A 12,683-nucleotide genomic window follows, 5' to 3' on the forward strand; every position below is an offset into this window, starting at 1 on the left:
TTTGCAAACTGTTTCTCAGTGTGGTGGTAATTCTTATAGTGCCGTGAACAGCAGCTGAGTGTGCCGGCACATTAAGTATTCACAACATTGCTGCCTTATAATTTTTTCTGCCAGTTTGATAGTGAAAGAAGTTCTCAGTTTAAAATTATTTAAGCTTTGTTTAGTATCCGTTATTTGTCATCTTTCATGAGTGTCTGTTTGTGGTTTCGCCCAGATTCCTAGGAAGCTGTAGTATTTTCTAGGTGGACTATAAGCACCTTTACTTTGACAAATGTGGCCTATACATTTTTCCCAGTTTGTATTCTGCCTGTACTATTTAGGTATTTTTTTATTCAACAAAAGCAAGTTCCCAGTGTTAACTTTAGAATGAAATTGCAAAGCCAAAACAATTGATTAAGTTGTAGATTCCTTTCAGACTAATTAAGGGATTCCCAGGAACTTTGCCTGAAGACGGAACAGCCTCAAATTTTATATTTTATGCTTGTGGTGAAATTAGAGGCTAGATATTTGGGGTTTGTGTTGTTTATCTTGATGAATATTGGTATAATAATAGAATGTGGAAACGAGGTTTATGAACTTTAGTAAGAAGGCTGAACTGCTTGGCTCTAGATATGCTGTTTCACCTGTTCCCCGTTGAAGAGAGCAGTAAAGTGAAGCAGTAATGACCATACATTTGAGCATGGTGTCTGGGTCGTGGAAACTGCTCTATGACAGTTAGTGCCAATCTTGCATCATGGAATGATGGCCAGCATTACAGTGTTAGTACAACAAAAGCAACTTTGAATTTTCAGCTGTCATGGGAAGGCTTATCTTTAGAAAAATCAAGAATCTGCAAGTCTTTTTGTGGACCATGTACCTAGGAGTCTGGAGACCTCTTATGTTCCTGGCAAATGTTTCTGCCAATAAGCAAATTCCTTAATGACTATTTGTCATTAAGACCTTCATGAAAGTTGTACTTGTCTCATGTTATCTTACCTATATATTGGTTGTTAAAATTCTCTATGAGTTATAAGGCAGTGTCTAGATTTTTGTATTTTATGGATAATTTTTTTTAAAACATGGAAGACAAATATAGGGAATGGCAAATTTTTGCCAAGTGAGAGACTTTTTTTTTTAAATAAAAGGCAAAATGAGCATTTCTATGTTTCAGCATAATATCAAGAAAGCGCATCTAAAAAATAAAATAGCAAAAAGGATTTAATTTTAGAAATAAGAGTTTATTCCTGAGAAAAGATAATAGACTATTCACTCCAGCATCTTTACCACAAAGTAACATAAACCTTGTCACTGTCTGTTCTGAGATTGACAACTGCACGTTTAGTGGAAAAAGTGTTTGGGGTCAGACAAACCACTTTAATCCATCACTTATAAAATGTTGGGAATACCTTTAATGGAGTTAATGTTTTCATCTCAGTTTTCTTATCAGAAAAAGGTCATAATACACATTTTGTGTTTTTTGGAAATTAGAATATCATTAAAACAGAAAAAAAAAAAGCATTGAGCCCCACATTAGGAAAAAATATCCACGGAGTCCACATTAGTCAGTCATTAATGGGGACTTGCTTTACTGAAGACTGACGCTATTAGAACTCCCTTTAAGTTGCAGGGTCCTTCATGAGGGCTTAATTGTTCAGCAAAACCTCCCGACAGTGGGTGGATCTGACCTTCACCCGGACTTGTTGGGGAGAGTCCCTCAGTCCTCCCCAGACAGTCTGTACATTCAGCTGAGAGAAAAGGCAGCGCCTTCTCCGGCTGGTTAACTTCTTACATCAACTGTGTGCCGCGTGCAAGGCCCCACAGCACACGGAGTGGAGTCAGGTCACTGCCCTGGGGAGGCTATATTTTCACAAGTCAGGAAGTAGAATGCCTTCCCCATTCTTAGCTATTATTTTGGAATAGAGAACTTCACAAGTATGTTTTCTTTATAAATAATGGAAAGATATATATATATATATATATATTTTTTTTTTTTCTGGTACTGGGGATTGAATCAGGGTATTCTACCTCTGAGCTACACTCCAAGCCCTTTTTATCTTTTTTTTTTTTTTAATTTAGGTGGTACTGGGGGTGGAACCCAGGACCTTTTCTACCTCTGGGCTATACTCCCAGACCTATTTTATACTTTTTTTGGAAACAGGGTCTCACTAAGTTGCTGAGAGCCTCACTAAGTAGCTGAGGCTGGCTTTGAACCTGTGCTATCCTCCTGTCTCAGCCTCCCAAGTGCTGGGATTATAAGCGTGCGCCACCACACCTGGCCCTTTTTATTATTTATTTTTAAGGAGGGTCTCACTCATCACTGAGGTCACTGTCCTCAAGCCTACAGTCTTCCTGTGTGTTATCACATCTGGCTGCTTAACACTTTTTAATTTCAGAAAATTGCAATCACCCCTAGTTACAAGTGCAGTGTTTTCTAAACAGAACACTGAAGTAATAGACACTTTTTTTTTAAGTTAATCTCTTAAGACTACTGCTTTCTATATGTAAGTCATTGGTAGTTAAGGGTTTTATTTTCTTTCCTTTTTCTTTTTACTAAAGTAAAAATGTTCTCTTGGTCATAGCAAGAAAATGAATGAACGAATTAATCTATTTTCTACTAAGTATTTAGATCGCTCTTGAATGCTGCGCTTTAACGATTCCTAGCGTCTGATACTCTCCCTGGGACTGCGGAGGGCAGGGCCTCGGACAGATCTGTGCTAGTGCGCTGCTCAGGAGTGTGCAGGCCCCCCCAGCTGGAGGAGCTGAGCCTGGGTGCTTAGCCCCGGAGGAGTCGCTTCTTCCTGGAGGGCACACTCCTCTCTCTCTGTCCCTGCAGCGCATCAGAACCGGGTGTCTGCCATCATCTTCAGCTTGGCCACAGAGTGGGTGATCAGCACGGGCCACGACAAGTACATCAGCTGGATGTGCACCCGGAGCGGGACCCTGCTCGGGAGGCACCTCTTCACGTCCTGGGCTTCGTGTTTACAGTATCCTTCAAGGAGCAGGGCCTGGCCTTCTGAGGACCGCTTGTCCTCAGTGTTTAGTCTTCACTTTGATAGTGTTATTCATTCACATCCAAACACTGAGTGATTCCTACATATCTCACCCATTTTTCTTTGATATAAAGTGGGTTCATCAAAAACAAAAGTGAAGTTGCCTTTCTCTGCAGGGAAGTGCTGTGTTTAATATCATTGTGGGAAGCCCAGGCCTCATCAGTGCAAGCCTCTCTCCAGTCCTTTGCATTACAAACTGAAAGACTTTGCCGGGCGTGGTGGCGCACGCTTTTAATCCCCTCGCTTGGGAGGCAGAGACAGGAGGATCGCGCAGGTTCAAATCCAGCCACGTGCACTGGCTTAGGAGACCCTGTTTCCAAATAAAAATGTAAAAAAATAGGTCTGGGAGTGTAGCCCGGAGGTAGAAGGGCTTCCAGGAACCCCAGTACCACCAAAAACAAAACAAAACAACAACAAAAAAATTGACAGACTTTTTGTTGCATGAAAAAAGAAAGGAATTGATCTTCTAATAACTGGTTATTTGCAAACCCTACAAGAAGCTATACCATATAATCAGGGTATATACGGTATAAACCCTGAGGTTAATAAATGGACTACAAGGAGCTTCCTACAAAAATTTTGTATAATGCTTTTTTTTTTTTTAACGTGGAGAGGGCCCATAATAATTATACCCTCAGGTTCCCCCAAGTTAAATACTGCCTTAGAAGTCCCCCACTTCTACACCAAGTGTGTCTCATGTAGAGCTCACCCCTGCTGGAGGCTTCCTCCTGTTCCAGGTCTTAGTGCAGGCAGTATCAAGATAGTCAATAACACACAAATATCTCACGTTTTTTCTGTCAGAATTGACTGTCTGGAATAATAAAATTTTTTCTTTCCACGGGAAGCTTTTATTAAAACTATTTGCTACAAGCTGGGCGTAGTGGTGCATGCTTGTAGTTCCAAAACTTGGGAGGCTGAGACAGGAGGGTCATAGGTTTGCAGCCAGCCTCAGCTACTTAATGAGGCCCTGTTTTAAAATAAAGAATAAAAAATAGGGCTGAAAGTGTTGCTCAGAGGTAGAATGCCCCTGGATTCCATCCCTGATAATACACACTCACTACACACGTTTGCTACAAATGAATGCATAGCATGAGATATTTAAAATACTACTGTATGCATTAAGATCAAACAAGGGAAAATGCTCATCTATATTACGTCCCAAAGTAGTGTTTCCGCCATGTGCGAGGCCTCACAGTGGATTTATAGGTTGTCATGGTCCTGCTTGTGGTGCCCCTGTCGACCTGTTTTGAAATAGTAGTAGGCATCTTCTTGTAAATAGTAGTTGTCCTACTGTGTGTAGGCAATTGGGTTTCTACAGGTCTGTGGCCACAACCTGAGAAAGCAATTCCTTGTTACCACTAGTTAATATATTTTGAAAAGTACTGCCACCACAAGTAATGAACAGCCTTTTGTATCATTAAACTACACATAGTAACTTAAGTTAGTCATCTTCTTCATTTAAAGCTAAATTATCTAAGCCAAAACAAGGGTGGGCCACATCCTATATTTATTGTCAGTTGGATATTATTTTCAGAGATATTTTATAAAAATTCATTTTGTTCCAGTGTTTTCATTACTTGACAACTTTATGCTTTTATAATTGATTATATCTTGTTTGTAACTATCTTTCCTACCATTATATAATGACTTTACTCTTTTATAATTTATTCTATCTTGGTTGTAACTTTTTTCTACCACTTTTTAAGTTTTACTCTCATAACTTATTATATCTTGATTGCAACTGTCTTTTCTACCGTTATTTAAGAACTTTTTATAATTTATTATATATTGATTATGTGTCTCTATTTTCTAGGATATTACTGAATATACTAGTAAATCAATTCCCCATGATTCTAGCCAATTTGATTTCTTTCTCTCAATACTTACCTATCTTGAAATTTTTTTGAAGTTTGAGTATTTCCTTTCTTATACTTTTAAGTTTATGCTTATTCTCTTTAACTTTGACTAAAGCCAGTGTCTTCTATGAGAGGCTGCTGAAATGGGTTCTCATATATCCTTGACTGCTTCTCTTCAGATACGACTTTGACACTCAGTTTGCTTTTGTTGGCGATTATTCTGGGCAGATCACACTGCTGAAGCTAGAGCAGAATGCGTGTTCGGTGACCACAACCCTCAAAGGACACGAAGGTAGGCCTGTGGCCGCAGATTCAGCCTCGGCTCGGCTTCGGGGGTGATGAACACCTCTCTAGTGTGAGGCTTCACTCCATGGGTTATAGGGTGAAAAGCAAGGAAAGATAGGGTTAGGGTCAGTTTTATATTCCCAATAATTTCTTTTGAATCCCTTGAATGGATAATGCTTTCTGTGTTTACCTTTTTAATTCACTTGCTTTCATAAGGACTTTAGAATGCCTTATTAATAGTAAGAGCTCCTTAGAACTGTGTTACTATTGTTTTTTAATTCATTAGTCTCTGGGATATTGAGCAAGATCTACTAGATCAACAATGTTAAAAGACATATATGGGCTGGTTCAGCCTTTCACTGGGAAAAGATAGCTGGATATGGCCTGGGGAAAGTGAATTGCTGGCTAAAAGTCTCCTTATTTCCGTAATGTAATTAGTTGACCTGTTAAAGTTCTGTTGGCTGTACTGGATGACTTGCCATGTACACATGTGCAGTAAATAAGTTTCATTGAATACTAAGCTCTAATGCAGTCCAGTTTTTAAACAGGTTACAGGAACAGATTCTGGTGTGAGTTTTCAACTTAGAAGCTTTGAGCCACCTGGTTAAAATCAGAGTTGAGACTTTGTTGAAAGAATTAAGTATGGATTTATTTATGATAATAGTAGGGTTTCTTCTCTTTATTTTGGTAGTGGTACTGGAGATTGAACCCCAAAGCAATCTGTCACTGAACTACACCCCCAGCTATTTTTATATTTTGAAGCAGGGTATTGATAAGTTGCTGAGGCTGTCATTGAACCTGTCATCCTCCTGTCTCAGCCTCCCAAGAACTAAGATTATAGACATGCAACTCTGTACACAACTTAGTGTTTTAAATATAATAAGCTAAGTGTCTTATGCGTTTCAGTTAACCTATATAGGAAAAAAATAGACACTATTAGGTCAGGGACTGTGTAGAAGAAAAGGAGGAAAGGAGAACAGCAACTAGATTTGGGCAGGAAAATGAAGGCCCCTGCAGAAACCACCTTCCACTTAAGATGAAGGCTGTCCTGACCTGCAGGCGCTTAAGCACTTTCTGGGTTGCAAAGGGCAGAATGGGTTCTGTAACAGCTTATTAGTGTTCATGTGAAAAGACCGTGTTTATTCTCTCTTGGGCCTCTAGCCAGTATATATGGGGCATAGGATTAAACAGTGTCAGAATTCTTATACAGGTAACCCCTGAAGCTAGTTTTCAGAGAGCTCTTTATTTATTTATTTTTTTCACTTTGGTTTTGGGAGAATTTATGGGGGAAACTAGTTTTTGTTGTTGGCTTATGGAAATGGCTGTTAGTTTTCTGTATACCTATAAAATTATTATTGGCTTCCGTGATGGTTTCAATTTTGTTGTATATTAACCTTTTTTTCTAGGAAAATAATAATAAATGAACAATGAAGGGATCTGTTGAAAGACAAATCCGTAAAAATAAAAATATTTCCCTAAGGGGTACCCTATTCTATAAGCTAAGTAGAGTATGAACATATGGTCTAGATTTTTTTTGTGTGTGGTACTGGGGATTGAACCAAGGGACACTCTACCTCCAAATTATACACCCAGCCCTTTTTTAGTTTTTATTTTTGAACTAGGGTCTTACTAGGTTGCAGAAAGTCTCTCTTAAGTTGCTGAGGCTGCTCTTGAACCTGCGATGCTCCTGTCTTGGCCTTCCAAGGATCACAGGTGTGGTCCGCCATGCCCAGCCAGATTTAGATCTTTTAACTCAATTCTTAAACGTGATTGTTTGGTACACCTGCAGACTTTTTACTATTTTCTTAGACATAGGCATCTTGGGGTCAAATGCCTACAAGGTCCCTGAACTCTAAAATGACTTAGATGTTTATCTTGTTTAAAAAAGACCACTATAAAGTATATTGGCTTTTGCCATGAAACATTAGTAGGAATTTTTTTCTTCAAAAGCTTTCTTTGAAGTAAAATTTCATATATAGCTACTTTATAATTTATGGGCACAGAACAAGGACAAGACTTCTGCAAAAACCTTTGTACTCGAAGATTTTTGATGCACAGTCGAGAAGCCTGGTCTTACAGCTTTGGATAATGGATATACTGTGCCTTCTCTGTGACTCATGAGAATGTGGCTGAATGGCCCTTTGTGTGATGGAGAGAGACTTTCGCTTCAAGGCTCAGCTGACGCTCACTCAGTCTTCAGCTGTCCCGCGAGTATGTCATGATGTGGCATTGTGTTTGACCCTGCCTCTCTCCCTTCAACCCTAGGTAGCGTGGCCTGCCTCTGGTGGGACCCGGTTCAGCGGTTACTCTTCTCGGGAGCCTCGGACAACAGCATCATCATGTGGGACATTGGAGGCAGGAAAGGCCGGACGCTCTTGCTTCAGGGCCATCAGTGCGTGAGCGAGGGGTGCGGGGGCCAGGGGAAGCACGAGTACTCTCCATGCCTTCTTCAACCCTGTCTTTGCAGAGAGCACTTGATAGGGCTGAGTGTACTTTTAACTGCTTTCTGTTGATCTTGAATGTCTGCTATTCAGTAGCAAAAAAAAAAAAAAAAAAAAAAAAAAAAAAATTCCAGGAATTTCTTTCTTCTTCATCCAAAGAGCACTGGCCACTTTTCTCTGACAAGAAGTGGGCCTATTGAAATGTCTGCCCAACGCAGGTGCAGGTGAGGACTTTGTCCAGGCAAAGTTCATGAAATGCCGGCACTGAGATGATCTTGAACTGGGTGCCCGATTTTTTTTTTAATTCTAAGAGGTATTTCATTAGTAAGTAATGCATGCTTTGACACAGCCTTATCTAAGCTCTGACATTGCAATGCTTAAGGACTTGCTGACTGGTCTCAGAAGGAGAAGGACCACCTCCTGCACCCCCGTTTTTCCTTTCTTCCTCATTGTTGGTCAGGCTGTAGCAGATCACGGTCAGGTTGCAAATTTAGTCAAGGCAAGATTAGGTTCAAAAGTTAGAGTAGGAGATTGATTCCCTGGTCATCCAGATGAACATTCTTATGAGCCTGCAGGAGGAACATTCTGATGAGCCTGCAGGAGGAGCCAGACTTCTACCCACCATTGCACGGGTGTGTGGGCTGCTTGTAATCCGTGATTTCTGACTCTTTGCTCATGTGAACTGTATTTCAGTTAGAGAGTTACAACTCTGTTTTTTGTTTCTGAACATGTAGAGAATTTTATGCATCTGAAAGATAAATCATGATGTTTGGTGCAGAAAGCCATGATCCCCATCCCATCTCGGTTTGTGATTCTAAATAACAGATTTAAAAGTAGTAAGACGGGCGTGGTGGTGCACACTTGTAATCCCAGTACTTTGGAGACTGAAACAGGAGGATCACGGTTTGTGGCCAGCCTCAGCTGAGGCCCTCTGCAACTTAGCAAGACCTTGTTTCAAAATAAAGAATAAAAAAATAGGGCTGGGTGTGTAGCTCAGAGGTAGAATGCCCCTGGGTTCCATCCTCAGTACTTTAGAAAAAAATAGTAGTGTTTATTTTATAGAAACGAGGACCCTATATAATAAATTATAGAATGCAAGCAAGTTTATGAGGCTACCCATATTAATCATGGGAAATACTCGGTGATACGACTCCACTTGCTGACTCGGATGAAGGGAGGGATTTGGGCTCGGACGGGGCAGCTCCTGTGTTTGCCACATTGAGACGCGCCTGCTGTGTGCCTTTGCAGTGAGAAGGTGCAGTCGCTGTGCTACCTTCAGCTCACCCGGCAGCTTGTCTCCTGTTCCTCGGATGGCGGCATTGCCGTGTGGAACATGGATGTCAGCAGAGAAGAGGTAAGAGGCTGAGCTTGTCAGGGAGCGGACCCGGCGGCCTGTGGACGCTGCTGAGCTGTGAGCGGCCGGCTTCTCACTAGCCCGCCTCGGGGTTCTTGTCCTCTGAGGTCCTACGTGTCATTTTGCTCTCCAGTCTCTACCCAGATCAGAGATCCTACCAAATGGCAACTAATACAGGCTGATTCTTGGCCTGGAGATGCACGCTGAGAGTATTTGAGACAGCCGTCCAGCCATCTGGGGATTTGGGCTGCACAGAGGCCCTCTAACGCACTCTCGTGGGCCTGGGGCATTTTTGTACAAAACCCTGATGGGCATGCCAGGAACCAGCATCAGCCACGTAGCTCGGCACCTGTGGGTTTTCTGGGAAAATATATTGTCTGTGTTTCTCTGCTTTTCTTTCCCATTGAGCTCTATTCCACTGAGTCTGTGTGGGCATGGTGTTCTTTTCAGGCAACCTGGATTTTAAGTTGGTTGGGCCACTGACTAGTTGGGAGGCTTTGTTTTTATAAGAACCCTAATATCCACTCCCTCTTCCATAAAGTGACATCGTTGAAGGAGATGACTTCTCAGGCCTCCTTCGTTTCTTTAGACAGATGTGCTAATGGTCTCCACAGTCTCTCTTTTCTATTTTGAGTTATGCTGCAGTGAATATGCTCGACCTTGTCATTACGTGAGTATTCAATTATTCATTTCAGGCAGGTTTCTGAAAATAGGCCTCATAGTGCAAGGATATGTACATCCCGAGGCTTTTTATAGCGGTGTCAGATGGTTTCCAGGCAGGATTCCATTCCCATCCGCCAGCGCTGGTGCTGTCTGCCTTCTCTCAGCGTGTAGACGGCCTGTACCAATGATGGCAAAAGAGTTGACAGCAGAGAAGATTTTAGAGTATGAGGCATGTTAATGGCATATAATTTAACTTCAGAAACATTTATTGAACACCTACAGGGTGGCCATGCAATGTGGAAACTAAAGTGAAGATTCATGGTAAATGGCTTATTGATACTGCATTGTAACACATATTATGTGGCAGGGCATGACACGTTTCCAGTGTGCCATCATTGCGATCCGTGTGTAGTTCAGTATTCTGTGCACTTGTGCATCGGATACCTGCCATCGGCTCGTCTAGAACTCCCACCATCCCCTGCACACAGGCCTGCTTTGTATTGTTTCTGCTCATGTGATGAGTTTGATTCTCACCATCATTTTTAGCATGTTCCAGAAGAAGTAATCAAGAGGGTTCAACCTGTTGAAAAAATAGTGACATTATTCACTTTTAGACATTATGGCTACCAAGTTCAATACATAAAGGTGATTTCCCACAAGAGGCTTGTAACGTAGGGAAGGAAATGTAGCCTGTTAATAAAGAGACGTACTGACTGCTAGATTCCTTAGTAACCTTGTAAGACAAGTAAATAGGGGAAATTCTGATCATATGTATGTTGATTCATTTCTCTTTTTAAATTTTCTGACAAGCTTTTAGTAAGGCTTAGGGTAACTCATTATTAAACATTAAATACTGGCCTAGCATTAAACAATGGTAATATTTTCTTTGCAAAGATCTACTTGATCTGTATTTTATATTTATCAGTTACTAGTTATGTCAGCCCATCAATTTTTAACTTTACTCTGAGAGAACAGAAAACTCAGAGAATGTGTTTCCTGGATGTTAAAGGAAGGAGACCATGGGGACCCAGTGCTACTGCTTACCTTCATAAGGGCATACCCACGGGCTTTCAATCTACTGTTCTAATGTTTGGTAAGTCCTTTTAGGAAAAAAACGACTTAGAAAGTAGAAGCAGGACCCACCTTTCAAGGTTACATAATTATGCACTATATTTGTACATCTCAGGAAAGAAAAAATAGTTCCATCAGTCAAGGTGCTTCCTGCATGGGTAGTTCACTTCCTTTTAGTCATCTGAGGAAGATCTGGGAAAGCAAACTCTGTAAAATAAGATGCATTATTTTTAGTAATTTTTTTCCCAGCTTATTGAATGTAGTACTTAAGTAAGCTGAGTGTGATCTGTAAGGTTCTGACCCTGAGGTAGGGTTTTGTGCAACTTATAGAACTTCCTTAGCTAAGAACACTGAGGCTTAATCCCAGACTCTCCTGCTCCATGGTTCATGATAATCACTTGTGACTGCAGACTGGCATTTCTAACCTGCTGGGGCTGTCAGCCACCACCCCATCTGGTAGAAAGCAAATGTGACTCTCTCCTAGATTATCATTAGAGGGGTTCCTTTTCGGAAGTGGTTATAAAATATAAATGAACAAGTAACAATAATTATAGAGAGTGGATCCTCTTGAAATGAGAACTTCTTTTAAAGCAGTTCATTACAGAGTATGTAAGATATGTTAGTGCAGTATAGATGAATGCAGCCATTAGTGGTCATATTCAGGTACTATCATTGTTCAGATTAGACAGATGAGCGAGGATGTAGAAAATAGAGTGAATCAGTCATATTGCTTGATTAATATTTTCTTAGCCCAAAACAATTTTTTCTTCTATGGATAATAAACTGAGCAAAATGGCCCATGATAGTTTATAGCTTAACACTCAATTGAGTATTAGATGGAATAAGGTTATGAGTGCTTTTTATTGTTTTGATCACCATTCTAACTGGTATAATCCAAAACAACTGACTGCACAACTTAGAGGAAGGAAGATTTATTTGCTCATAGTTTTGGAGATTTCAGAGGCCCAGTCCATGCCTGGCCAGGTATGTGGAGCCCAGGACATGATGGCAGGAAGCAGAGAGGGGGGGAGCGAGGCCTTGCTCTCACATTGTGGAGCCTTGGAAGCAAGCAAGGGGATTCAGAGACGCAAGCACGGTTCTCAAGACCACACCCCTAGGGACCCACCTCCTCTACTGATGAGATTATAATGCTTGTGACATAATTGTATTAACTCTAAACATTAAAACTTAAGGGACATTTTATATCTAACTATAATACTTATATTAAAATATGCTCCTCGCCGGGCCTGGTGGCACACGTTTGTAATCCCCGTGCTTGGGAGGTGGAGACAGGAGGATCGCACAGGTTTGAAGCCAGACTCGCTGGCTTAAGAGACCCTGTTTCCAAATAAAAATATAAAATAGGTCTGGGAGTGTAGCCCGGAGATAGAAAGGTCTCCAGGAACCCCAGTACCACCAATAAATAAATAAATAAATAAATAAATAAATAAATAAATTAAATGTTTCCAAAAGGCCTGTTCATGCATGATGTTGCCTATCTAGCTTGTTATCTCAAATTATTTGAAGCATATTTTTGCCTACTATGCCCCTCAACTCTCTAGTTCAGAAAAATAATATTCTTTCTTAAACTCTTAGTCAGAATTATGCCTCCTGAGGTAAGAGCTCTGCTCTATGGGCTGTCAGCTCCCAGGGCCTTGTTTGGATACCCCATGGGGTAAAAAGAATAGGACCCACTGACAGAGGCCCGCAGAGCAGAGTGTACGAGCAGAGGGGCACAGGCTGGACTCCTGGAGGCCTGGGATCGAAACCTCACCACAGGCTGTGGGCACTTGCCTTTGTCTCCGAGCTGCCCTTCCTTTGCCTATGAAATGGAGATTCTGTCGCTCTTGCTTCCTGAAAATCCAGGGACATAAAGCATGTGAGACACACGTGCTGCCGGGATCTGTGTGGCACAATTCAAAACACGACACAAATGTTCGCTTATTCGGTCCTCACACCTCATGAGGTGTGCAGTCTTGTCCCA

At 41.2% G+C, this 12,683-nt stretch overlaps 1 protein-coding gene across 1 annotated transcript in view; it reads left to right on the top strand.

Moving 5' to 3' along the window:
• The window catches only part of WDFY1 (WD repeat and FYVE domain containing 1), a gene marked incomplete at its 3' end in the record, with an annotated part of 46,355 nt that overhangs the window by 25,272 nt on the left and 8,400 nt on the right, over nt 1-12,683 (top strand). The window contains exons 5-8 of the mRNA XM_080688823.1: nt 2,813-2,963; nt 5,065-5,177; nt 7,436-7,562; nt 8,860-8,965. Coding sequence (XP_080544949.1) covers nt 2,813-2,963; nt 5,065-5,177; nt 7,436-7,562; nt 8,860-8,965 — 497 coding nt within the window. The remainder of the gene's footprint in view (nt 1-2,812; nt 2,964-5,064; nt 5,178-7,435; nt 7,563-8,859; nt 8,966-12,683) is intronic.

Source organism: Muscardinus avellanarius (assembly GCF_963383645.1).
Source record: "Muscardinus avellanarius genome assembly, chromosome: 2".
Lineage (NCBI taxonomy): Eukaryota > Metazoa > Chordata > Mammalia > Rodentia > Gliridae > Muscardinus > Muscardinus avellanarius.